At 52.5% G+C, this 25,748-nt stretch overlaps 3 protein-coding genes across 10 annotated transcripts; all 3 read left to right on the top strand.

Annotated features, from left to right (window-relative positions):
- The first annotated feature begins 7,776 nt into the window (after positions 1-7,776).
- On the top strand, positions 7,777-14,432 carry MAPK3 (mitogen-activated protein kinase 3). Of its 2 annotated transcripts, none has more exons than XM_022588367.3 (9): positions 7,777-7,962; positions 9,024-9,206; positions 11,036-11,225; positions 11,421-11,537; positions 11,837-11,951; positions 12,338-12,469; positions 12,630-12,739; positions 12,835-12,989; positions 13,845-14,432. In XM_022588367.3, the coding sequence occupies exons 1-8, from the start codon at positions 7,784-7,786 to the stop codon at positions 12,955-12,957; spliced, it is 1,149 nt and encodes a 382-aa protein (XP_022444075.1). In that variant the 5' UTR covers positions 7,777-7,783; the 3' UTR covers positions 12,958-12,989; positions 13,845-14,432. The 2 variants fall into 2 exon arrangements, with proteins under 2 accessions (XP_022444075.1, XP_089752050.1); XM_089895924.1 differs by lacking the exon at positions 13,845-14,432 and adding an exon at positions 13,698-13,812.
- Positions 14,433-14,991: 559 nt separating this feature from the next.
- On the top strand, positions 14,992-20,724 carry GDPD3 (glycerophosphodiester phosphodiesterase domain containing 3). Of its 4 annotated transcripts, XM_022588368.3 has the most exons (10): positions 14,992-15,251; positions 15,528-15,570; positions 15,806-15,941; positions 16,034-16,079; positions 16,242-16,360; positions 16,440-16,529; positions 16,849-16,982; positions 18,569-18,628; positions 18,729-18,780; positions 20,526-20,724. In XM_022588368.3, the coding sequence occupies exons 1-10, from the start codon at positions 15,113-15,115 to the stop codon at positions 20,661-20,663; spliced, it is 957 nt and encodes a 318-aa protein (XP_022444076.1). In that variant the 5' UTR covers positions 14,992-15,112; the 3' UTR covers positions 20,664-20,724. The 4 variants fall into 4 exon arrangements, with proteins under 4 accessions (XP_022444076.1, XP_089752051.1, XP_089752052.1 ...); XM_089895925.1 differs by having other exon boundaries at positions 15,036-15,251; positions 15,528-15,941; XM_089895926.1 differs by lacking the exon at positions 18,569-18,628 and having other exon boundaries at positions 15,036-15,251; positions 15,528-15,941.
- A 740-nt stretch (positions 20,725-21,464) lies between these two features.
- YPEL3 (yippee like 3) lies at positions 21,465-25,712 on the top strand. Of its 4 annotated transcripts, none has more exons than XM_022588366.2 (6): positions 21,465-21,591; positions 21,959-22,149; positions 22,822-23,004; positions 23,110-23,153; positions 23,365-23,473; positions 25,215-25,712. In XM_022588366.2, the coding sequence occupies exons 1-6, from the start codon at positions 21,480-21,482 to the stop codon at positions 25,302-25,304; spliced, it is 729 nt and encodes a 242-aa protein (XP_022444074.1). In that variant the 5' UTR covers positions 21,465-21,479; the 3' UTR covers positions 25,305-25,712. The 4 variants fall into 4 exon arrangements, with proteins under 4 accessions (XP_022444074.1, XP_089752057.1, XP_089752058.1 ...); XM_089895932.1 differs by lacking the exon at positions 21,465-21,591 and adding an exon at positions 23,811-23,893 and having other exon boundaries at positions 21,974-22,149; XM_089895931.1 differs by lacking the exons at positions 21,465-21,591; positions 23,365-23,473 and adding an exon at positions 23,800-23,893 and having other exon boundaries at positions 21,972-22,149.
- Positions 25,713-25,748: the final 36 nt, after the last annotated feature.

Genomic DNA, 25,748 nt, shown 5'->3' with positions numbered 1-25,748 from the left:
TGTAATTAATATCTTAATTTTAAAAACAACAAAAATTTGATGTCAGCTTAGGGAGTTACCTCTTATGATAAGAGACATAGAACGTCTATATATCTTTTGCAGTTTTTAAGGCCTCCATATTTAAAAATCTCTAGGGTCTTCCCTGGTGGCACAGTGGTTGAGAATCTGCCTGCCAGTGCTGGGGACCTGGGTTTAATCCCTGGTCCGGGAAGATCCCACATGCCATGGAACAACTAAGCCCCTGTGCCACAACTACTGAGCCCGCGTGCCACAACTATTGAAGCCTGCACGCCTAGAGCCCGTGCTCTGCAACAAGAGAAGCCACCACAACGAGAAGCCCGCACACCGCAACAAAGAGTAGCCCCTGCTCACCACAACTAGAGAAAGCCCGTGCACAGCAACGAAGACCCAACACAGACAAAAATAAATAAATAAAATTTATTTTTAAAAAAATCTCTAAAACTTTACTGTACCTAACTTTGTGAAGTAGACAGAATCAATTTATGATCCCATATTTGGATTTGATAAAACTAAAGTTTAGAAAAGTTATGCCACCCACCCAGGTTCACATATTAAAAGCATTTAAATCTCAGCCTCCCTATGAAGTAAGTACTATATCCTCTTTTTCAGATGAGAAAACTGAGGAAGAAGTTAAACAACTGATTAGCGGTGACAGGATTCAAACTCCAGCAGTTTGATTCCAGGACCTGAATTTTTGTTTTGCATTGTTTTTTGATTTTTTTTAAATTAAAGGAAAGCAAAATGACATGAGTCAAGTAATATACATCTGCAGGCTGAATATGGCCTTGAGTTACCTGTTTACAGCCTCCAGTGAAGAATCAGATAGACAGGTGTTTGAGTCCCAGGCCTGACACTTATCACAGGTATGGTCTCCAGCGAGTCACCCAAGCTTTCCGCCCCAGCTTTCCCATGTGTGAAAAGAAGATGACATCTGTTTCACAAGGCTTGTGTGAATATCAAATAAGATCATGTGCCCTCAAAAATCTAGCACTTGGGAGGCACTCAGTTTTCCCCTTCAGTTTAGCCATTGCCTACCTGGCCCTAAGGTACTCAATTTCATTGTGTGTTGAAATAAAATAACCCAAGCCTCTGCAGTTAATAGGATTATAGCTCATCTCTCTGCAGTTCTGGAAAGTGAATTCACGGAGGCAGAAAGAGAAGAGAACTTGCAGTCCCCACACTTCTAATTACTGTGTTCTACCACTTCACAAGTGAATCTCTGACAAACTGTGCTAAGTCCCATTAAAGAAAAGAACACTGTGAGGAGGCATATGAGGTTCAGGGAAAGTCTCTGTGTGGAAGAGAATAAAATATTGGACCAATACAAGGGAAGCAATACTCCTACTGTACTCCCACTGGTCAGACTACATATAGAAAATGGTATTCTATTTTGGGTTTTGCATTTTTAACAGGAACACAGTCAACCCTGAGCTCATACAGAAAAGTGCCTCACCCCAGCTGACAAAGAGTGCAGAGACCATTCCATAAATATTCAATTCTCTCTTTCAACAAATATTTATTGAGTGCAAAACACATCTTGGTACTGAAGAGGGTTGCAAAGTAAAGACACCATCATTACAGCCTTCAAGAAATTCTACCATCTAGTAGGAAGGGCAAGATGAGCACATAAATATAATACACATTTGACATTTGCTCTAAGACATAAGAGCTGCAGATGTAGCACATGTATCTGGAGGATACCAGGAAACACTTCATCCTGGAAATGGAAAGGATTCCTTTTATTGAAAAACCTGCATAACGGGCAACCCAAATAACAGAAATTGCATGAGCAAAGGTACAGAAGCAGGAATGTGTATGGCATGAAAGCCATTGAGAAATTCAGTTTTCCTAGAGAGAAATGTTCATCTAGGAAATGAGCCTGAGAAAGGTAAGATTTGGATCAAAGGAAGTAGGACCTTGGATGTTGGTAAGGAATTTGGACTTAATTTGGTAGTTAAAGGAGGAATGAAGAATCTCTAAAGAGAAACATTGTAATGACACTGTTATTTTGCCTGTCCAGCACTTTCTGAGGATAGCACACCAATTTTCATTGGGAAAACCATCCCTTCCCCCAGATCAGTTCATGTCATGCAAGTAGAGATAACTAAATCCCCAGTTCTACATTGATTGGTTCAGGGATTTGCACAGGCTCCAAACAGAGCCAATAACCAATGGGAGTCAAATCTGGCATTTTTGTTACAAGGAGACAGAAAGACAGAGATGAGCCTTTCCCTTGCTGGAGTTACTGGAAAAAACATCAGATATGAATCTGGACCTGCTGGCAGCCATCTTGCCACCATGAAAGGAACCACCAGAGAATGGAAACAATTCAGAAGAAAGCAGAGGTCAGAGGTGGGACCAAAGTACTGATGACATTGTTTAAGTCCCTGGAGCCAACTGTGCCTTAACATCTACCTCTAAACTTTTCAGTAAGTAAACCCATAAATTTCCTTTCTTGTTTAAGTGGGTTTGAGCTGATCTTTAACCACTTGTTACTGAAAGATTCCTGCTTCATACACACCTTATAAGCTCTTGTGTTTTAGGCATATCTGAGGAGGAAGAAGACTGAAGAAAAGGAGGCTGGTTAGTACAATAGTAGTAGCATCACACAATAGTAGAGGCAAAGTGAAAGGAGGAACCACAAGGAAACATCAGACACACTCTCCAAAAGTGTCAAGGTCAAGAAGGACAAAAAAAAAAAAAAAAAGACTAAGGAACTATTCCAGATTAAAGGAAATTGAGTGATAACAACTAAGTGCAACCTGTGATCCTGATTTGGATCCTGAACTAGAAAATGGACATTATGGGGACAGGTGGCTGAAAAAGACCTGTAGATTAACTCTGTTCATGTTAATGTCTTGATTTTAATTATTGTACTGTGTTTATTTAAAATGTTAACATTTAGGGAGTGTTGATGAAGGGTATACAGAAATTTTTTGAACTATTTCTGCAACTTTTTGGTAAGTGCTGAAGTTAGTTAAAGAGTTAGAAAGTAAAAGAATAAAAACATGAAATTCGGGTTTTTTAAAATATTTATTTATTTATTTGGCTGCACCGGGTCTTAGTTGTGGCATGTGGGATCTGGTTCCCTGACCAGGAATGGAACCTTGGCCCACTGTATTGGGAGCGTGGAGTTTTAGCCACTGGACCACCAGGGAAGTCCCTGAAATTAGGGTTTGATCAATGGTAGAAGAGATGGCTTTGGGAAATATTGTGATAATAAAATGACAAGGAGTTGGCTAGACGTGGAGAGAAATGGAAAATGAGAAAATAACAGGGTTCAACTCTGAGAGAATGGTGGTTGTCCTGAAACAGAGTCTGTAAGAGAAGCATGTTTGGGAGTAAAATGGATGACTTTCATTGGACATCCTAAATTTTCTATATCAGCTTGTCTCCAGGTGAATATGTCTATCAAACACTGAAATTTTGGAACTGGAACTTGGATGAAAGGCAATGGCTAAGGAGAGATTTAACATAAAGGAAAAACTTGACGTCACAGGAGTATGACATGACTAAGAGAGAGACATCAAGAAAGAAGGCCAGTGAGGACAGCCCAGGCAAGGAGCCCAGTGGGGGCAGGCAGAGCTGACCACAAAGATTTCAGAGAAGGGATCAGCTGAAAATGCTTATACCAGGGGAGAGATGTTTAGACCCAGCTAATCTCTCATATATGAAGAAGTGTCACAAGAAAATTATAATGAGGTTTTTTTTGGATTTAAAACAGAGATCAGTATTTAAATCTTAATAAATTATTCATTGTGTTCTGACCCCTATTCCTGTACATTTGCTCCTTTCTCAGTTTGTGCTGGTGAGCTGAGTTAGCTGAAATGGGATTGTTCATTTGTGTTCTTCCGATGTTACTCGTTTGTATTACCCTGAGCAAATTACCAACTGGCCTCTCTTGTGACCTTGACATCACAAAGAGATAAGAGCTGGTTTAAGACTTAGTCTGGGTTGGGACTTCCCTGGTGGTCCAGTGGTTAAGGCTCCATGCTTCTACTGCAGGGGGCGAGGGTTCGATCCCTGGTCGGGAAACTAAGATTCTGCATGCTGTGTGGTGTGGTCAAAAAGAAAAAAAAAAAAGGACTTAAAAAGATTTAGTCTGGGTAGATCCAGAGGCTGTGGAGGTACTGCACTACCTGACAGAGGAAATGATTCTAAAGTTCCTTCCAACTCCGTAGTTCAGTGAGCTGCTGCTTATTTTTTTTCTGTTAAATGTTTATAGTATCTACTTCACATGGCTGCTATGAGGATGACAGGAGATAAAGTGCATAAAAGTGCCTGGCACAGGGAATTCCCTGGCCGTTCAGCGGGTAGGACTTGGTGATCTCACAGCCAGGAACCCGGGTTCGATCCCTGGTCAGGGAACTAAGATCTGCAAGCTGTGCAGCAAGCCAAAAAAGAAAAACAAAAAGAAAAAAAAGTGGAGTATTGAAGTCTCCAACTATTAAGAAAATAAGTGTCTGGCACAGAATAGATGTTCAGTCTCTATTAGTTGAATATGAATTTATGAAATAGACTAAGAAATCCCAATCCAATCTAGAAGGAAGAAGGAAGTACCAACCCCAGCCACTAGAGGGGGCGCTCAGTCACACGTCTTCAAATGAGGCTCAGATACAGCTGAGGTGGCAGGCACCCCTCCGGATACACCAGCCTTTCCCATGCCGGGAAACTCACTCCTACTCAGGAAACCTGGCTCCACGCTCAACTCCATGGTGTTTTCCCTGAGTCACTATGTTCTCCCATAGTTGCAAAATGATCTGGCAAAAGTCCCTGAAAGGCTTTTACTGCTTACTGAGTAATATCCAAACTCCTTGCCGGAATCGGAGGCCTTCCTCAACCTGGCCCCAACCTACCTCTCCAGCCTAAACTCCCCTTAACCGCAGCCACACGGGACAAATCATGCTTCTGCCTCTATGGGTGGTTCATGCTGCTCCTTCTTCTTGATGCCTTTCCTCCTACTGTCCTTCTGAAACCCTACTTCTTTTTCAGAGAGGCAGATGCTACCTCCTCCATTATTCCCTCCTCACTTCTCTAGAGTGATCTTACATCTATATATCACATATATTACATCCATCTATCCTGTATTAAATTGATTTCTGTATGTGCATCTTTTTTTTTAATTAATTAATTTTATTTACTTATTTATTTATTTTTTGGCTGCGTTGGGTCTTTGTTGCTGCGCATAGGTTTTCTCTAGTTGCCACGGGGCTCCTCTTCGTTGCAGTGCGCGGGCTTCTCATTGCAGTGGCTTCTCTTGTTGCGGAGCACGTGCTCTAGGCGTGCTGTCTTCAGTAGTTGTGGCACACAGGCTCAGTAGTTGCGGCTCGAGGGCCCTAGAGTGCAGGCTCAGTAGTTTTGGCGCATGGGCTTAGTTGCTCCATGGCATGTGGGATCTTCCTGGAGGACCAGGGCTCGAACCCATGTCCCCTGCATTGGCAGGCGGATTCTTTTCTTTTTTTCTTAACATCTTTATTGGAGTATAATTGCTTTTGGCAGGAGGATTCTTAACCACTGTGCCACTAGGGAAGTCCTATCATTTCTTTTTAAGATTAGAAATTCGATGAGTAGAGAGGCCAGTGTGTAATCTGTCCAGGATAACATAGCAAGTGGCAAAAATGGGATTCTAATCCAGGCAATCTGACACCAGACAGCTCTTGCTCTTCACCACTAATTCACACTATAATCTTTTATCAGCCCTAGTGCCTAGCTCAGAGCTTTGCACACAGTACCATTCAATAGCTTATCAAATGAATAACTAAAAAAAAAAAAAAAAGGATCTAATTAGCACCTCTTGTTTTTAAAATTATTTATTTATTTATTTTTGGCTGTGTTGGGTCTTCGTTGCTGCGCGCAGGCTTTCTCTCCGTGCGGCAAGCGGGGGCTATTCTTCGTTGCGGTGCACGGGCGTCTCATTGCGGTGGTTCTCCTGTTGCGGATCATGTGCTCTAGGCGTGCAGGCTTCAGTAGCTGTGGCGCACGGACTTCAGTAGCTGTGGTACATGGACTTAGTTGCTCCGCGGCATGTGGGATCTTCCCAGATCAGGGCTCAGAACCAGTGTCCCCTGCATTGGCAGGCAGATTCTTAACCACTGCGCCACCAGGGAAGTCCTAATTAGCACCTCTTGAACATTCACTGACTTGTGGGTTATTGGGAACCAGCAACTTGGTCTCAATCTGAATTAGAGCCTCACCATAGATCTAATTATGAGTAACTTCAGAATCATAATTACAGTTCCATTTTGTCTCTTGATCTTTAATGCATACAAGGACCTACTCCCAGCTTCTAAGGAAGACAAAAACAACATTACTTAAGCCTAGGAGGTGTGTTTCTGTGAAGGTCCCAGCTCACATTTTCACTGTGAAGTGAGGGAGATGGACTGGATGGTCTCTGAGGGCCCTCTCTTCAGTTTTAACAGACTATGATTCCAGGAGACAGAATGAAATGAAAAAGAGCATCTACTTATGTGTCAGAAGATACCATGCTGAGTCTCAGCTCCCCAACTCTCAGGTTTCCCATTCTGTAAGAGTCGATTCATCCATTCAAAAGTTTCTGAGGAGGGGTTTCCCTGGTGGTGCAGTGGTTCGTGCCCCGGTCCGGGAAGATCCCACATGCCATGGAGTGGCTGGGCCCGTGAGCCATGGCCGCTGAGCCTGCACGTCCGGAGCCTGAACTCTGCAACGGAAGAGGCCACAACAGTGAGAGGCCCACGTATTGCAAAAAAAAAAAAAAAAAAATTTTCTGAGGGTCTGAGTTTGGATGTAGGGGTGGGGGATACAGCAGTGAACAAGACAGACATGGCTCCTGCTCATCCAGCTCAGAAAAGCAGATGACATCTGCATTGTGGGGTTGTCCTAATGAAGAAACTGAAGTGGACCAAGTATTGTGTAAAGTCTAGTACAGAATCAATAGATGACGATCTTGACAGGATTGCCAAACCCAACTACAACAAAAACGTTAGCTATCTTGCTGTTTTTCAGAAAAACCTAATAGAATATTTTCACCAAACCCAGTCAACGCAGCTCTCTCACCTCTCCCCTGCTCTCCATGTAAGGATAGGCTGGGAGTATCTGTCCTCAGGATACAGGCACAGCCTGGTTGCTGAGGCCAGGTCCCTAGCCCACTCAGATAGGCCTCCTTCTGAAAGCCATTACTCTGGGAGTCTGGAAGCCTGGGTTTTCCAGCTCTCAAGTCACCTTGTCCAGCTCAGGTTTCAGTTTCCTCATCTGTGAAAAGCACGCCACATCTGTGAGGCATCCATCTCCCACCGGCACTGTGAAATACGCATTGGATCACTTAGCATCGGGCCTGGCTCCGGGAGGCCAAACTCCAGAGGGCTGTTGAGGGTTCCCTTAAGGTTCCATCTCGAGGCCCGGGCCACTCCTCCGGCTGAGTGGGGCTGGCGTGGGCAGCGGGGCCACGTGGCCCGGTCTTGGTCCCCGGTCCAGCACTCATTTGCTGGGTGGCTCTGGGTGAGGTCATCGGGCGGCCCTACTGGTCTGCATTCGGGGGGAGGGTCTGGACAGTCTCAAGATGGTCCTGGGGAGCTTCTAAGGTTGACTGGAGTAGACGGAGCCGACAGGTGCCAAGGACCAGGTTCCTTAAGCTGGGCGCGGGGTGGTGGGTCACGTGACGGGGACGGGCAGGGGCGGGGCCTGGAGCGCCAGGCTCCGCGGGTGACAGGGCGGGCGGGAAGGGGCGGGGCCTCGGGCGGGGCCGCCGGGGGGAGGCAGGCGGGCGGGCGGGAGGGGAGGAGTGGAGATGGCGGCGGCGGCGGCGGCGGCGGCTCAGGGGGGCGGGGGCGGGGAGCCCCGGGGAACTGACGGGGTCGGCCCGGGGGTCCCGGGGGAAGTAGAGATAGTAAAGGGGCAGCCGTTCGACGTGGGCCCGCGCTACACGCAGCTGCAGTACATCGGCGAGGGCGCGTATGGCATGGTCAGGTGAGGGGCGTTCTGGGGGAGGGGGCGTCTTTGGGGAGGGGGCTGCGAGGGAGGGGGCAGGGAGGGTTGCTGAGAGCTCTCTGGGCCTTGGGGACTCTTAGCATCCTGAAGAAGCTGAGGCTTCAGGAGGCTGGGGAGCGTCCCAGGGAGAGGGCCTTTGAGTGCTTTCTGGGGGAGGGGGCGCTGCGTAAAATCTAAGGAGAGGGGGCTTGGGAACTTTGAACCCACCATTCTGTAATAAAGGGAGGGGCATCTGAGTATATGTGGGGGAGCTGTGGGGGCCTTGGGGGCCCTATAGACACGGGGTGAGGAGAAGAGAATTAGTCTTCTTGGGGAGGTAATATCCTTAGTGAAGAAGGAGTGAAGGACCCTTCACTGGGGAGAGGATGCCTTGGAACACCCCCTCAGTGAGGCTTGTCAAGGAGTTTGGGAGAAAAGAGCAGAGCTCAGGGCTAGGCAGGGTGGGGTGGGGCTTTGGGCCTGGGGCCAGGGACCCAGTGAGCAATGAGGGGTCCAGGAATGCCGTCCTGCAACTTTTAGGAGGGGTCTGTGAGTTCTCCCAGCCCCACTGGGTGCTCTGGGCCTTTGTTCATCTGGGAATAACTCTGTTGCCCAGGAACCTCCCCCTGACACCCACCCCTGCCCTGCCTATCCCTTCTCTCCAGTCCCTCCTATGATTCCCTCCTTCTCACTGTATTTACCTCACTGTACGTCCTCCACACCTCCCAACCCCTGGACCTGCCTTGGGTTGAGGGAGCCCATCCTGGGAAGGGGAGGATGAGGGGTCAGGGCAACTAGAATGGAAAGGGTTGAGGAGAGGGGAAGTCAGTGATCGGTCAGTCTCTTCCTCTGTTTGTGAAGTCACTGAAGGGCTGCCTGGCTGGTCCCCAGCTTTCTCCCTGGAGATCCCAGGCCTTCACAGCAGGAAGGAACCAGCATTGTTTATAACTGGCCAGAGCCTCTCCTGCTCCCTCCCCTCCCTGCCAAGACCTGGGTGGGGCCACCGGGCCTGGACTCCCCCTTTCGTGAGGCCATGCCAACAACATCTCTGGCCCTCTCAGCTCAGCTTACGACCACGTGCGCAAGACTCGAGTGGCCATCAAGAAAATCAGCCCCTTTGAGCATCAGACCTACTGCCAGCGTACGTTGCGAGAGATCCAGATCTTGCTGCGCTTCCGCCATGAGAACGTCATCGGCATCCGAGACATTCTGCGGGCACCCACCCTGGAAGCCATGAGGGATGTGTATCCTTCACCTTGGCCAGATGGCTGGCCAGGCACAGCCTCAGAGCTGGGCTGGGTGACTGTTGGCTTGTTTTCTGTTTCCTTCTTCCCTACCACCCTCCAAAACAAACCCAGTAAAAGAAACTTTCCAGCAGTAAAGAGGCCACAGAGTGTAAGAGGACGACGGGGAGGCCTCAGATGAGTCCTGGCCTGCTGCAACCAGGCAGTATGGCCCTGGGCAAGTCTGTTCTCTGAGTTCTGCCTCAGTAGGGGGCTGGGCAAGATGGTCTCTATGGGAGCTTTGTCTTCTGACATCTGCAGTTCTCTGATGAGATCCAGCCTCTGCCCACAGTCAGTTATTTTGTTTAACAGACGGTGATTCTTTCTCCTCTGGGTCCTCAGACTGGAAGGAAGGCAGGAAGGAAGAAAACTGCCCTTTTTGGAGGGGCTACTATGAGTCTGGTGCAGTGCAAGCCGAGTGCTTTGACATTTCTTATTCTAACTCCCAACCGCCCTATAAGATGGGTCTCATCAGCTCCATTTCAAAGATGAAGCAACTGAGACTCAGAAAGCCTCAATAAAATCAAGTGCTTCTGTTGCTACCTCCTCCTCTCCCCCAAATGAGAACCTGTCCTCTCTCTGGGACTTCCCGCTCAGAGCCCCACCCCAATCCCCTGTGGACTTGCACCTTGCCCCGGGAGGGACAGCCTTGCCTTTGCTGCCCTCCCCCCATATTGCTTTCCTAGTTTGTTGTCCACTTCCTGCCTGGCTCAGTGAGCAGCTTATAACACCCATCACCTCTCCCCTGCCCCACCCACCCCAGCCAGTTCCAGTCCTCCACCCAAGAGTGAGGATTAGCATTGCACCGTTCGCAGCTTCCACCACAAACCGAGGGCAGGAAATCTCCACGCTCACCCCCAGCTTGCCGTGTGACCTTAACCAGGTCACTGCATCGTGTCGGGCCTCCTCATCTTTAAAACAGCAGGGTTGGTCCAGGTGTTCTCAGAAGGCCCTTTGGAGGCTGATTCTGAAAGACAGCCCTAATTTAGTCTTCCAGAAACAAACCACATGACATTTATTTGTTTATTTATGTGTAGCCTTTTTATCTTAGAATATAAAAGGACATTTACTCCTCTGTCTTTGGATGTATGGCCAAGCACCCTGAGTAGGAGCGTGCAATGGGGAGTTTCTCCTCATCGTCTTGCACAAACCATTCCCATAATGCAGGCATTTATTTTTAAGCAAACATTTATTGCATGCCAGATGGTGTTCATACATTATCTCATTTAACCTTCTCAAGAGCCATGCGGCTCAGGCTTTTATAACAGCAGTACTAGTTCATGTTTGCCGAGCACTTACAACATGCCAGGCACTGGGCTGGCTGCTCTGCATGGGTCATCTCTCTGCTAATCTTCACAACCACTTTCTAAAGAACAATTTTTTCCCCTTACTTTGCAGATGAGGAAGTAGAGGTGCAGACAGGTTGAGGCCATAAAGCCAATGAGCAGGGCAATGGGGATTCAGACACTGGCAGGTGAACTCCAGAGTTAGTGCTCTTAAATGGGACATTCTCCTGCTTCCCACAGTTGAGTAGCCCTATTTTCCCAGTAGGGAAACTGAGGCCACAGAACTGAAGTGCTTTGGTCAGGGTCCCTGGCTGAGAACCGGCAGAGGCCTTGAGCCCAACTGCTAAGTATGGGCCTTGCCCAGCTCATGATATGAGTTGGCAGATCTGTTGAGTCCCAGGGGCATCAGCTGGAGGGATATGAAGCCTGTTCACCAAAGGCTCTTCTTCTTAACCAAGTGCCTCTCGCTGCCCCCATCTGGGGGGTCTCTGGCACCAACCTCAGCTACATTGTGCAAGACCTGATGGAGACAGACCTGTACAAGTTGCTTAAAAGCCAGCAGCTGAGCAACGACCACATCTGCTACTTCCTCTACCAAATCCTGCGGGGCCTCAAGTATATCCATTCCGCCAACGTGCTCCACCGGGATTTAAAGCCCTCCAACCTGCTTATCAACACCACCTGCGACCTTAAGGTCAGAGAGTTGAGGGCCGGTCTCCTCCTACCCCTGGGGTCTCAGGCTTGCAGGTGCCCAGTACCCCCACCCCCACCCCATAGGTAGGAGAGTATCGCAAGCAAAGGGAACAGCATGGGCAGAGACGCGGTGATATGATTACTTGGGCCCAGGAGGCCTTGAGCACCGAGCTCAGTAGCCTGGGTTGCATTCTAGATCTGTGATTTTGGTCTTGCCCGGATTGCCGATCCTGAGCACGACCACACTGGCTTTCTGACGGAATACGTGGCTACGCGCTGGTACCGGGCCCCAGAGATCATGCTTAACTCCAAGGTAGGGGGGCCACCCACCCCTGAAGGGAAGGGGCTGTGTCCCACAAAGCCCTGGAGCCACCTCTAAGCCAGGCAGTGATCCCCATGATGCAGGAAGTCTACCCCCAGGCCTTGTCACATTATTCTGGTCCTTGGGCTCTGGAAAGAAACTGTGGATTAGCTCCTCTGGGCCTCTGCCCTCTGCCTCCCTGGCTGGTGTTGAACCTAGGTCGGGGGTTGTGGGTAGGCGCAAACATCAGGGTTGGCTCAACAAGAGGTTGAGGCTGGCCCAGGAGCCCACCACTTTCTCCTCCTCCCCAGGGCTACACCAAGTCCATCGACATCTGGTCTGTGGGCTGCATTCTGGCTGAGATGCTCTCCAACCGGCCCATCTTCCCGGGCAAGCACTACCTGGACCAGCTCAACCACATTCTGGGTGAGGGGGGACTGGCCAGCTGAGTGGGAGGGAGATTTCACTTATTGGAGGTGAGATTTCTTTAGGGTCAGGGTCAGTGAGTCTGTGGGAGTCAGGTCAGGGGGACGACCATGTGTGGGGCCCCTACAGCATTTCACAGTAGTTCACTGAGGTATAGATACTGTCCCCATTTGATAGATGGGAACAGTAAGGCTACATACACCCCATGCTTAGGAAGTGCTAGGGCCTGGATTTGAACCTAGGGCTGCCTGAATCCAGACCCCTTGCTCTTCACCACCATAGTACTGGCTGGTGGCCTGGAGCAGGTTGGTGGAGGCTCTTGTTCCTGGCGCCTTCTGTTCCCAGAAGGGAGAGATTGCTCACCAAGTCACCTGCTTTACCTACAGGTATCCTGGGCTCCCCCTCCCAGGAGGACCTGAATTGTATCATCAACATGAAGGCCCGAAACTACCTACAGTCTCTACCCTCCAAGACCAAGGTGGCCTGGGCCAAGCTTTTTCCCAAGTCGGACCCCAAAGGTGAGAGAGACTTGGGGGCTGGTGTGTGATAAAAACCGGGTGTAGAAGAAGGTACATGGGCCCAGTAGCTACCTGGGCCTCTGGACACAGAGAAGAAAAGCAATGCTTCTGGGAGCTCCTCTGACCTTCCCTTTGACCCCTGACACCTGCGCTTCCCTAGCTCTTGACCTGCTGGACCGGATGTTGACCTTTAACCCCAACAAACGGATCACAGTGGAAGAAGCACTGGCTCACCCCTACCTGGAGCAGTACTACGACCCAACAGATGAGGTGGGCCAGCCACCAGCAGCAGGGCTGGCAGGTAGGTGGATGGGTGGGCATCCCTCAGTCCCTGTCCTGAGCCTCCCCACTTCTTTGCCACCCAGCCAGTGGCCGAGGAACCTTTCACCTTCGACATGGAGCTGGATGATCTACCCAAGGAGCGGCTGAAGGAGCTCATCTTCCAGGAGACAGCCCGTTTCCAGCCTGGGGTGCTGGAGGCCCCCTAACCTGGACAGATGCCTCTGCTCCCTGGGGCCTGGTGAGTGCTCCCCACCACCCACGCACAGATTCACCCTGAGACCAGGGTGCCCAGCATGCCTCCATGCAGTGACAAGCTTGCTCACGTCCATGAGCCACGTGTACGGTGGCAACAGAAGGGCCAGAGCCTGCCTCAGCCACAGACCTGTGGTCACCCAGCCCCACATGTCTCCCACCTGTCAACACCCTGCACACTCCAGCCCCAGGTCACTGAGGGCCCCCTCTCACTCATCTGAGGAACGGAGCCAGGCTTTGGCTCCCCCAGGATGGGCAGAGAGGCAGGTGGGGCAGTAATTGCTTTGGGAGGAGCCGGTAGCATCCGGCCTGACCCACATGCCAGGCTTTTTCACACCTGGTGTCCAGGTCAGCAGTTCCCATACCTTTGGGGGACCCGGCTGGGGCTACCGCCACCCACACTGCTCTCTGTCCCTCCTCTAGTTTCCTCTCTGTCTCTGGCCAGCTGTGGCCTGATAGCAGCAAGGCAGACACACCTGGGTTCAAAGCCCGGCTCTGATGCTCAATAAGGGCTGTGTGATATTGTGCAAGACACCTCACCTTTCTGCAGCTTAGCTTCCTGGACACAGTCCTGATAATGAGAGCAAACACCTCCTGAGCACCAAGCATTGTTGTAAGAGATTTGCATGTATTAACTCACTTAGTCCTTATAGCAGTACCTTGAAATGGGTACTAATGTCATCCGCATTCACAGATAAGGAAACCCAGCCGCATCACACTCACCGTGAGGCAGGAGTAGAGGCCAGGCTGTGAGGACGAAATGAGGGAAGTGGAGGTCGGGGCTCTGGCAGGTCCGCTCATGGGTGCTAATGGTTCCTTTCCTGCCTGCCTTTTTGTTTAGGCCCTGCCTCCTGCCTGCCCCTCCCCTGCCGGACTGTTAGAAAATGGACTCTGTGCCCAGCCCAGACCCCGACAGCCCAGGTCGAGGCAGAGGGCAGGCCTGGCCACCTCCCTTTGCTTTGCTCAGGCATCCTGCTTCAGGCAGGCCAACGCGCCCTCCCCCCTCACCTGAGGACCCGAGGGGCTCAGGTGGCCCCAAAGCAAATTCCCCTCTGCTGCTCTGCCACCGTTTGCCCGGCTCTCCCAGTCTCTGGTAGTTCTGGAATTCAAGGGCTCTGGCTGCCCCGAGACCTACTGAGGGGCAGTGGGGGAGGGACATGGAGGACACTGAGTGGGGACTCAGGGCCAGCCCTGCCGCACTCAGCCCATTAAAACCCCACCCCATTTTCCCTGAAGGAACATTCCTAAGGCTCAAGGACTAGTGTTCCTGAGGAGCAGACCTAAACCCTCCCCCACAAAGCTGCCACATCTAACGTCCCCGCTGCTTCTGTGTGTGGGTGAACAGAAGTGGAGGCGGGGCACGTGGAGAGCCCAGTGCCCCTGCCCACCCCGTGCCTGTATCTAATATATAAATATAGAGGTGTGTCTATGGATGGCCCTGGCTCTGTCTGTGTTCGCCGATGCCCTGACCGTAATCCTTGCTGCTTTGAGGACTGAGTCTCCAGCCCCGCTGCTTCCCACCTGTGGCTTTACCTGGAGTGGTGGCCTTTGGCTCCCCCGCTGGCCAGGGTTGAGGCTGGGAGTGTAAGGAGTTCCAGACTCCTAGACGGAGTGGGGTCAGTCTCCCCCTTAGTCACTATTCTGTCCCCACTCTAATGGCTTCCTGTCTTATCTGGCTGGGGGTGATTCTGGAGTGACTCAGGGACACACTATACACCCCCGGCTTCTCTGGAAATGGCAAGGGGTGGCATGTTACATACCCTGGGCGCACATACCAGTGGGAAGGGGGAGTGTTGTAGCAGAGCTGGTGGGGGGCGGGGGGGGACTTGATTCCCCAGTGTGGCCATGGAGAGAGGGATTCTGGGGTGTGTGAAGGGCCTGGGGGTACGCGGGCCAGAGCTGCCTGGCCTCTACTCCTGCCTCTACCCCAACCCCAGCTGAGCCCTGCAGTCTGGCCTCAGGCCAGAAGCAGGCTCAGCAGGTCCCAAGGGGTGTGGTGGCAGCCGGTGGTGGAGCCAGCCTACATCAGCCGGGCAGTCAGCGAGGCAACACAGCCCATCGGGAATGGCTCGGCTTGCGGCAGCCAGGGCCTGAAGCAGCGGCGCGGCCATGAGCCCTCTGCTGTACTACGTCCTGCCCGCCCTGAGCAGCTATGTCATGCTCTCCATCTTCTTCCTGCGCCGACCTCGCCTGCTGCATACGCCCTGGGTTTCAGCCTTCTGTCCCCGCCTGGGGGCCCACCGGGGAGGTGAGCTGGGCTGGGGTAGACGGGGTGGGAGCTTCTGAGGATGGAGTGAGGATAGCAAGGCAGGTGCCAGGGTGGACAGCAGAGAGGGGTAGGTCCAAAGGGCAGGATGTTAAAGGAGGGCAGAGTTCGAGGTGGGCGGAGAGCCGGGTGGCAGGGCAGGATGTGAACAGGGAAGAAGAGGCTGCTCAACCCGGCCTGCCTGGGGCTGATGAGGCAGGGGGCGGGGCCAGGGGGCGGGGCCCGGCCGCGGGAACCCACCCTGGATGCCCCACACAGGATCTGGAGAGCGCCTGGAGAACACCATGGAGGCCATGGAAAAGTGAGTCCACCTGCCTAGCCAAGCTGCCGGGTAAGGTTGTGCCAGCTGTGCGAGGCGTGACGCTAAGGGGCGCCGTTCACTTCCTGCTCTGGGTGACTGGAGCCCCCTGGAGTCGTGCAGGGCACAGCCTGCACATCCGGCCAGAACTGCCTCACGTTCCCCTAAACACCCCCACCGCCCTGCTGTCTGGCGCATCCCCCATCCCTCGGCCACTCACTGACCTTCGCTCCCGTAGCGCCGTGGCCCAGAGAGCCGACCTCCTGGAGGTTGACTGCCAGCTGACTCGGGATGGCGTGGTGGTGGTGTCACACGACAAGAACCTGTCCCGCCAGTCAGGCGTGAACAGGGATGTGGGCAGCCTGGACTTTGAGGTGGGCCTTGCCCCAGCACCCCAACCGTGCCCAGAGAACCACCGTGCCTCCACGCGTGACTCCTGGTGACATGCTCCCTGCTCTCCCTATAGGAGCTGCCCCTCTACAAGGAAGAGCTGGAGGTTTACTTCTCGCCGGGTGAGCGTGTGGGCTGTCAGCGCCGGGCTGAGCCAGCTGGAGTGGGGTCACGGCCTCAACCTCCTGCCCTCTTTTCCCCTTTGGGACCCATGCCCACCCCCCAGGCTTGCAGCCCCCCACCCCAGCAATCCTTCTCTGATCCTTCTTCCCACAACCCCTCAGGCCGCTTTGCACACGGGTCAGACAGGCACATGGTGCGTCTGGAGGACGTGTTCCGGAGGTTTCCGCGGATGCCCATGAGCGTGGAGGTCAAAGAGGAAAATGAAGAGCTCATTTGCAAGGTGGTGCTGTGGGCAGGTGTGGGCGAGGGCCCAGGGTTGGATGGAGGCCTGACTCCCCATCACCTCCTCCTCCTCCCAGATAGCGGGCCTGGTGAGGCACTATGAACGCGATGAAATCACCATCTGGGCCTCGGAGAAGAGCTCAGTCATGAAGAAGTGCAAGGCCGCTGTGAGTCCCTTATCCCTCCCTGCGCCCACTGCCCCTCCCAAACGGGCTTAGGCCAGAGGGGTCTGGGGGTTCTGCAGGAGCCCTGAGCAGGGTCTCCAGGGGTGGGATTTGGAGAGCGGGGGAGGTGGGGAAGGTGTGTGAGCAAAGGCATGCCAGAGGGACAGGAGCGGGCTCTGGGCTTGGAACGCTGGGCCAAGATGTGGCTTTGATCCTGCAGGTAGTAGGGTTTCCTGAATGTTGAAAACTGTGCAGCCCAAGCCTCCTCTCCGCTTCCGCAGGAGCAGACTGATCCCCTTTCTCACTTCCCCTTGGCTTCCAGAACCCTGAGATGCCCACCGCCTTCACAATAAGCCGAGGATTCTGGGTGCTGCTGCTCTATTACCTGGGGCTGCTGCCCTTCATCTCGATCCCTGAGAGGTTCCTCATCTCTTTCCTGCCCACCATCATCAACAGGTAACTACAGGGTCCCCGTCTCCCTTCCTCATTCTCCCCCAGACTTCTGTCCTCAAAAACACCCCCTCCACCCTACACCGGAAACTAAAACAACATTGTTAATCAATTATGTTGCAACATAAAATTAAAAGTTTAAAAAAAAAGCAAAAAACACCCCCCACTTCAAACCCCCTTGTGCAGGGTCCCGTGTGGAGCAGGAGATCCAGTGTCCCCAGCTCCCTGGTTACCCTCAAGGATAATCTCCCATCCAGGGTCCTTTGAAGACAGTGGTCTCACCAAGCATTCATGAGTACTAAAGGGGACACGAACCCCCTGAAATCCTATGCAAATGTGCGTTGATGTGGGTGGAGTTTTAGGACAAGGGTTCATTTGTTCATCTAGTCATCCAACAAAGAGTTATTGAATGCCTACTCTGTTTCAGGTGCACTTACACTAGTAAATAAGACCAATGTGGGTGGGGAGAGGCCCTTCATGAGCTTACAGTCTGGGTGGGAAGACAAATATTTATTAATTACAGCATCACTCTGATTCTCAAACAGAAAGGCAAGCATTTTCCTGCTTGGGGACAAGGATTAACAAAGTAACAGCTGGGCAAAGTATCAGGCATTTGGATACTTCACCAGCTCTCAGGCCAGGACCCTCCCTTTGCCTTCTGAGACCTCCTCTGTGGCGGCCCCAGTGCTTTCTGCTCCCCTCTGTCGTCCTGAGGGAAGCTCCCAGCCAACCCCCATCATCCCTTGCCACAAAGAGATCATTATACTACAAACTTGGTATACCTAACTTTTTATATGGTGTTTGCAAGGTGTTTTCACATCCTTTAGTTTATTTGAGCCTTACCTTGCAGCACCCTCAGGAGATAACAGGAATCATGACCCCCATGGAGAATCTGAGGCTCAGAGAGGTTCTGTAATTTGCCCAAGGTCACACAGCAGAGCCTGCCCTGGGACACTGTGAAAGCCTCTAAGGTCACCCCGGGATTTCCCTGGAGGTCCAGTGGTTAGGACTCCACTCTTCCACTGCAGGGGGCACGGGTTCAGTCCCTGGTCAGGGAACTAAGATGCCGCATGCCTCACAGCACAGCCAAACAAAACAAAACAAAAAATGACAATAACAACAACAACAAAAAATTCATCATTAAAAAAACATAAATAAAGTCACTCTGGAGTGGAACAGTTAGGGACAAGTAGCCGACCGAATAAAATGCTGTCTGGTCTCAGGAAGTTGGTCAGGCCTAACCAGGAGGACCTCTAGCTGCGTATACGGTTTGGGAATCAAGCTGGGTCCTGGCCCTGGCCCCACCATGGATTTGCTGTGTGACCTCGGGCAAGTCATTTTAGTTCTCCAAGACTCAGTTTCTTCTTCTGTAAAACGGTGAGGGGAGGGGCACACCCTCAAAGCATGGAGTCAAGGATACCGGAGTAGGAAGTCACTGAGCAATGGGTGACTTGTTCCTCTGGGCAGCCGCAAAGGTTCTTCTAGACGGAATAGGGTTATACGGGTTGGGGGGGGCGGTCACTACCACCCCCACCCCACCCCTGTGACAGAGAGAGACCCAAGGGGCTGACCACGACACCACCTCTCCACAGGACCTACTTCCCATTTTCCTGCTCTGGGCTGAATCAGCTGGCGGCTGTGGTTTCCAAATGGTGAGGTGGGCGAGAAGGCTAGGTGGAGGGATCCCACAGAGACCCGCCCTTCTCCTTAGTCCCCTCTCATCACAGCCTTTGCTACCCCGCCCCCCACCAGGCTCATCATGAGGAAAAGTCTGATCCAACACCTGGAGCAGCGAGGGGTGCAGGTGAGCAAGTGGGTTGTTCACAGTGTGGGCCCAGCACGACATTCCAGTCACAGCTCTTTTATTAACTGGCTGGGTCACTTGGACAGATCACCTTCTGAGTCTCAGTTTCTTCATCTGTAAAATGGGGATAATGATATATTTAATTCTTCTGGATATGTAGCCGATACTTAGTAAGGGCTTGATAAAGGCTAGCCGTTACGATAATGATGATGTATTGAACTGTCCTGATCCCTGATGAGAGGGGCTGGGAAGAGACCAGAAAAGGGGAAGACCAGCCCAGGCCACCCCCCCTCCTCCAACCTACTGAGCATCAGCTCTGACCAGGTCATTTAATTAGCAAACCTTTGTTGGGAACTGACTGTGTTGAGAACACAGTTCCAGGCACCGTGGTCCCGGGGAAGGAGCAGGGAGCTTACCATCAGGGGCAGAGGATGAGGAAAAGCAGGCATCGCAGGGGCAGCCAGTGGACAGAAAGGAAGAAGAGTGCTGTGGTCTGTGGGGTCAGAGAAGGCCTTCTAGAAGCAGTGAGGAGCCGGCTGGCAGGGAGGGGAAAGAGAGAGCATCTCAGCAGGAGGCTCAGCATGTGGGAAGGTCATGAGAAGCAAGAGGCCAGCAGAGGAACTGAGAGGGGTCCCACCAGGCTGCAGTCTGGAGGAAGTGGCACCAGGGGAGCTGGAGAAGGCAGGAGAGGCTGCGGCAGGCAGCCTGTGAACCTCAGTAAGGAACCTGGACTTCAGCCCAAAGGAGAGGGAAGCTTTTGAGGGCCTTAAGCAGGCGAGAGACCTGATTCAATTAAGCCTTGTCGAGTGAGGGCCACTCTGGCCACCACGTGGAGAAGGGATTGTGGGGGCCAGTGTGGAAGCAGAGTCTCACTAGGCACCTGATGCTGCCACTGACAGGACTGAGGCTTAGGTGGCAGCAGCGGGGATGGATGGAAGGGTTAAGTCACAGACGGGCCGGACTCGGCCACTGATTGGATGTTGGGGTGAGCAAGGCATGGGGATGACATAGCTCTTTCAGGTCAGGCCTCCTGCTCCACGGTCTTCACCGTAACACTGGGAGGATAGACCATCACTCTCATTTGTGAAATTAAGAAACTGAGATGTCCATCCAGTGACTTAGCCCAGGGTACAAATACCAGCTCAGCCTACTTCAGTGCCCACAGGAGAGGACTCAGAAGGCAGGGAAGATGTAGAGCAGCAGGATATGGGCAGGCTGGGAGGCAGGCTGGGAGGCAGGCTGGTAAACATTCCACTACCAGCTGTCCCAGGGGGAAAGAAACCCCTTGATTTGAACATTAGGTAATTTCCCTGTTGTATATACTCCCACCTTGGCTAATTTCAGGCTACCAACATGAATTCACAGAACAGAGTGGGGAAGAGACGTGTGGTGTGGTAGCACACCATTATATACTATTTCCGTCTTATACATTCGATAGATGTAGATAACCTCCAGAACATGGGTAACAGTAAAATGTGGTAAAATAATTAGGAAGTGATGAGTTTTGAGTATTTATTACCTTTGTTTTTAATATAATTTATTGAATTGTATGTTTATGTAATGTAATACTTAATAATGACTGTATTTAATAACCAGTTTTCAAAATTCCTGAAAATGTGACAGTCAGCTCCAGCATAGCACTGCTGGGAGGTCTCCACAGAGGAGGAGAGCTCCCAGCATCTGGATACAAGGGGAAGCGCTAGGTAAACTTGTTGGGAAACTACAAGCCCCTCCCTCCCCACTAGGTGGTATTTTGGTGCCTTAATGAAGAGTCAGATTTTGAAGTGGCCTTCCGCCTGGGGGCCACTGGCGTCATAACTGATTACCCGACAGCCCTGAGGCGCTACCTGGACAACCATGGACCACCTGCCCCGGCCTCCTAACCCAGAGGTGCTCACCCTCTCCTCTATTTCTCTTCCCCAATAAATGTATTCTTTTCAGTCACGTCTTTGTGCTTGGGGAGTCGGGGAAGGTGTGAGGGGTTATATCCTAGAAGACTACAAAGATGGCAGCTTGTGGCAGAAGAGGCCCGCTGAGGGCTAGAGTCTGAGGCCCTAACCACCCTGACCCACTGGTTCTACCACATTCCAGACCCAGAGTAATGCCACACCCTGTGCCAACCTGGCCTCCACTCTCCTCAGGAATGTCCCTTGCAAGGCCCCCTGCCCCTTCAGAGCCACAGACAATGGTTCCATTCTCCTGAGGACATTAAGAGCCCCAAGCACACAGCAAGAGACTTGCCTTGCCCCTGTAAGCCACATCACCTGGCTTCAGAGGATGGGCATGGCTGGCCCATTTGCTACCTCAGCCATTCCAACCTTCCATTACCAGGTGTCCCACTCCAGAAGCTTCTCGAATTCCTCAACCCTCGTTAGCCCTACTACCTTATTCATTTAATGAATCACATATTAAACAAAGAAGTTATTAACTATAGGCCAGGCTGGGTACTGGGGCCAGTGCAGGGAACAAGACAAGCCTAGCATGGCAGGCACGTGTTTAAATGGACATTGTCATTTTCAACCCAGTTCAGAGGTGAGAGGGAAAGACACCTAACCCAGCCTGGATGGGCAGGACATCAGGAGACTGCCAGGAGGAGGTGATGCACAACAGTAGGAATCGGCTTGTTCTGAGGCTCTGGCTCCCAGGGTTCTAACACGGATGGATACCTTTAGCTCTTCCCATCCAAGAACCTGGGCCTGATGCTGTGGCAAGAACCATGGAATCGGGCCAAAGTGAGAATCTCAGCCTTACCTCTTATCAGCTGGATAAGCTTTGGAGAGCTGCTAGACCTCTGTGGACCTCAGTTTCCCGGTAAAATGGGAACAATAGCAGAAGCTACCTCCTAGGACTGCTGTGGGGATTAAGGGAGTGGGGCACGGGCGGTGGGTAAACGCAGATAATTATGACTATTATTTCCCGGGGTCGTGCGTCCAGACACCATCTCCTTCCTAACCCTACGTCAGGTCAGGTACCTCAGATTCTCGTCCCTTCGAGGACCGCGGGAGGAAAAGGGGGCTACCAGGCCCCGTCCGTGGGGCCAGCCGCCTGGGTTTCGGGCCGCAGCCGCATTTCCGGGCCGGCCTGAGCCAGGAGCAGGGGGGGAAGGGCAGCCCAGGCCTGCGCTGGCCGCTGTGTGACGCGCCCCCTCATTTGCATACTGCACGCCGATTGGCCACAGCGGCCGCCGGGACCAGAGGCTGTCCCCCTCCCCCTCCCGCCGCAGCGGCGGCAGCAGCTGGTCTCGGTGTAAACAAGTCGCGGAGGCTGCGAACCCGGGCCGGGGTGGGGGGGGACGGCGCCCACCAGGAGCGCCCCCCACTCGCAGGCCAGGCCACCCCGGCGGACTGGACCCCCGCGCGCCCAGGCGAGGTGAGGCCCGCAAAGTCAGGGTTGCGCGTCGCCCCGCGCTCCCGCGGCGAGCACTGCCCCCTTCCCCCTCCCGGCGCCCGCCCCTCGTCCCCGCGCCCCAGGTGAGCCCCAGGGTCTCAGGTAAGGCTCCGCGATGCAGGTAAGATCCCCTCGGCATAAACAAGGCCTCAGCGCCCCCAGGTAAGAGCCCGTCCCCTCCTAGGTGACCCTCCACCTTCACTGAGGCCTCCTGCCTTCTCCAGGAGGGTGAGGCATCCTCTCCCCAGGTGAACTCCCTGTGCCTCAAGTGAAGTCGTCCCCACCTCCGGCAGTTCAGCTGAGGTCTTAAGGACCATACAATTTCTAACCCCCTCCATGTTCCCCCTAAACGGAGAACTGACAGCTCATCCACTCTAGAGCCCCTTCCTCCAGCTTCAGTTGCCAGGTCAGCGGGGGTGAGGCTGAAAGTAGGTGGGTGACTCATCTTGGGCTCCTCCTAGCCTCAGTTTCCCCATTGATGCAACTTGAGCACTCCTCAGTGAGTCAAAACTCAGATAGCTCTGGCCCCTGGAGAGGTTGCTGGCTCTGGGGAGAGGAGAAAGCAGCCAAGTGTGACAGAGAGAGTCCCCGTGGTCCAGGGCATGCCTGCATGTGTGTGGCCCGGGTCCTGACAGCCCACTCCCTCCGCTGCAGGCACTGGGCTCCCTCTGCTCCCCGTGGGCCGCTCCCCGCGTGGGGCCACTGCCCCCGGCCCCCGCCATGGTGCGGATTTCAAAGCCCAAGACGTTTCAGGCCTACTTGGATGATTGTCACCGGAGGTATAGCTGTGCCCACTGCCGTGCTCACCTGGCCAACCACGACGACCTCATCTCCAAGGTAACCAGGTCACAGCTGGGGCTGGACTGGGAGGCTAGAGGGGCTGCCTGGCAGCTCCCCACCAAGAGCCCTGACATCCTCTCCTTTTTCCCTCCCACCCTTTAGTCCTTCCAGGGTAGTCAGGGGCGTGCCTACCTCTTCAACTCTGTGTGAGTATTCAATCTCCCTTTCTTTCCCTGACCTCTGTTGTGACTTGTGACCCCTGGCATCATACTGAGACTCTCAGAGTCCCCTGGTTTGGGCAGGAAGCTTTGATCGCCTTTCTTTTGGATGCTAAGGACAGACACAGTAGGATACAAGCTAGAGGCGGGCTTTGTGATGGTGGGGACCCTCCCTGGGACTGCCCCCGTGTCCCCACAGGGTGAACGTGGGCTGCGGGCCAGCCGAGGAGCGGGTGCTGCTGACAGGCCTCCATGCTGTTGCTGACATCCACTGCGAAAACTGCAAGACCACTTTGGGCTGGAAATATGTGAGTCAGTGACCTCTGACCCCAGGGTAGCCTTTGACCTGACCTCATATCACTTCCTCCTCACAGCAGTCATCTGGTAGTCTTTCAGGTTGTATAGGCCCAGTTCACCCAAGTCAAACTGTCTTTTCATCCCCAGACCATGTTCTCTTCTCTCACATCCTGCAAGGGCTTTTAGAATTTTTCTCTTAACTCATCCTTCTCCTTACAGGCACAAACATTCCCATTTTAGAGATGAGGATATATAATGAGAATTACCATTTATTGAATGCTTATGTGCCAGGCACTGTTATGTACTTGGCATATCTTATCTCATTCACTCATTACAGCAATCCTGTAGGTAGTCTGTTATTATCTCCACTTTACAGAAGAAGAAAGGAAGGCCCAGAGATGGTAGGTAACTTCCCCAAGGTCACACAGCTGGTAAGTAACAGAATAGGGACCAGAATCCTCGTTTTGTCTTTTTTTTTTTTTAACGCCAAACCATTGACCCCCAGCTTCTGTTGCCATTCAGAGGATCAGAGAAGTTGCCCAAGACCCCACAGCAACATGGAGCTTGGGTCCATGAGCCTCCTTTTCCACTGCCCTCATTGCCACTGCTGTTGTTCAGGGTCTGATTTCACCACCCTGAGCATCATTTCCTTATCTGGCAGTGGAGGATAAAGCCACCACCTGGCACCCAAAATTGTTACGGGGATCAGATTAGATGCAGCAAAAGAAGATGCTCTTGGGAAACTGCAAGTGACAGGAATCCTCAGGCATCTTTTGGAGCTGTGGTGCCTCTGTGAGGTGGATGCCCCAGGCAGAGACAGAACCGTGACCTGAGTTCACCCCTGGCCCTGCCGCAGATTTGCTTTGTGTCCCTGGACAGGTGGTGTGGCCTCTCTGGACCTCAGTAAAATAAAGAAGTAGCCTGATCCGGAGATCAAAAACTCAAGTGCTTGCAGGGCCAAGCAGATGCTGTGGATCTGCAAAAGGGGCAACATAGATCTGGAGAGGGGGTCAGTCTGGCAAACTGGAATGAGCATGGCCTGCCCCGTATTTTACTGTTTGAAAGTTATTTTTATTAAACTCTCTGTTGGCCAAACAAAACACATGTATAGGCCAAAATTGGCCCTCAGGCTACCAGTTTGTAGTCCCTAGATCTTTTATTTATTTATTATTATTTTTAAAATTGATTAATTAATTTTTGGCTGCATTGGGTCTTCGTTGCTGTGCACGGGCTTTTCTCTAGTTGCGGCGAGGGCGGGCTAATCTTTGTTGCAGTGCGTGGGCTTCTCGTTGCGGTGGCTTCACTTGTTGCGGAGCAAGGGCTCTAGGCTCGCGGATTCTAGAGCGCAGGCTCAGTAGTCGTGGCACACGGGCTTAGTTGCTCCGTGGCATGTGGGATCTTCCCGGACCAGGGCTCAAACCCGTGTCCCCTGCATTGGCAGGCGGATTCTTAACCACTGTGCCACCAGGGAAGTCCATCCCTGGATCTTTCAGAACCTTCCATATCCTCTCTGTTGGAGCCAACATTAGTACTTAAAAAGTACCTAGGATTCAGAGAGTTCTGTCTATCCCCTCTTAGTGAGAAACCTGGCCCTGCCATTTACCAGCTTTGTGTCTGTGGGCAGGTGGCTTGGTTTCTCTGGTTGACAGTTTCTTCATATGTAAAATGAGGCCAATCATGTCCACTCCCCAACCCCTATTCCTTTTGGTAAGGCCCTAGCTCCAGGGATGACAGCCTCTCCCCTCCTTTCAGGAACAGGCCTTCGAGAGCAGCCAGAAGTACAAAGAGGGGAAGTACATCATTGAACTCAACCACATGATCAAAGACAATGGCTGGGACTGACCCCTGCTCCTGATGCATGTGGCTCCAGCCCTGTCTGGCCGCCAGGGGGCGCCACTGGCTTCCCTTCACCCGAACGGAGCTCTGGACCATCAGGGCCTCTGCAGAGGAAGGATCCAGCTCCTGTACATATATTTTATTGCATGCACTGTGACCTTGGGGGGAGATCAGAAGGTGGACAAGGTGGACGACACCCCCGCACCTCCCTGCGATCTGGCTGGCTTGGATCTCATTTTTAACCCCTTCCTGCCCCGCCTGCCCTATAGATATGGCCTGTGTGCTTCTCTCTTGGCCCCAGTGCACCATCTGCCCTGTGAAATTCTCCTCCCACCGGGCACCTCTTACCCCACACGTGTCTGCTCCCCTTGTTCTGTAGCGTTTGTACATAATAAAACCATGGAGTGGAGACAGCCCCAGGCTCACGTGGAATCCGGGAAGGGGGGGACG

This window comes from Delphinapterus leucas, chromosome 15 (assembly GCF_059928025.1).
Source record: "Delphinapterus leucas isolate spDelLeu-1000000601 "Yukka" chromosome 15, BTC_Dleu_Yukka2, whole genome shotgun sequence".
Lineage (NCBI taxonomy): Eukaryota > Metazoa > Chordata > Mammalia > Artiodactyla > Monodontidae > Delphinapterus > Delphinapterus leucas.
The sequence above is the reverse complement of the archived record's forward strand: the minus strand, read 5'-3'. Positions and strand labels throughout refer to the sequence as shown.

Excerpts from the sequence above, each read along its gene's own strand:
- MAPK3 (XM_022588367.3), top strand. The coding sequence starts at position 7,784 with ATGGCGGCGGCGGCGGCGGCGGCGGCTCAGGGGGGCGGGGGCGGGGAG. Across the intron at positions 9,207-11,035 it reads CTGGAAGCCATGAGGGATGT|CTACATTGTGCAAGACCTGA; the intron begins GTATCCTTCACC and ends CACCAACCTCAG. Across the intron at positions 11,226-11,420 it reads ACACCACCTGCGACCTTAAG|ATCTGTGATTTTGGTCTTGC; the intron begins GTCAGAGAGTTG and ends GTTGCATTCTAG.
- YPEL3 (XM_022588366.2), top strand. The coding sequence starts at position 21,480 with ATGCTGTGGCAAGAACCATGGAATCGGGCCAAAGTGAGAATCTCAGCC. Across the intron at positions 22,150-22,821 it reads CCCCCGCGCGCCCAGGCGAG|GCACTGGGCTCCCTCTGCTC; the intron begins GTGAGGCCCGCA and ends CCTCCGCTGCAG. Across the intron at positions 23,474-25,214 it reads CCACTTTGGGCTGGAAATAT|GAACAGGCCTTCGAGAGCAG; the intron begins GTGAGTCAGTGA and ends CCCTCCTTTCAG.
- GDPD3 (XM_089895925.1), top strand. The coding sequence starts at position 15,156 with ATGTCATGCTCTCCATCTTCTTCCTGCGCCGACCTCGCCTGCTGCATA. Across the intron at positions 15,252-15,527 it reads CCTGGGGGCCCACCGGGGAG|GATCTGGAGAGCGCCTGGAG; the intron begins GTGAGCTGGGCT and ends TGCCCCACACAG. Across the intron at positions 16,983-18,568 it reads CTGCCCACCATCATCAACAG|GACCTACTTCCCATTTTCCT; the intron begins GTAACTACAGGG and ends ACCTCTCCACAG.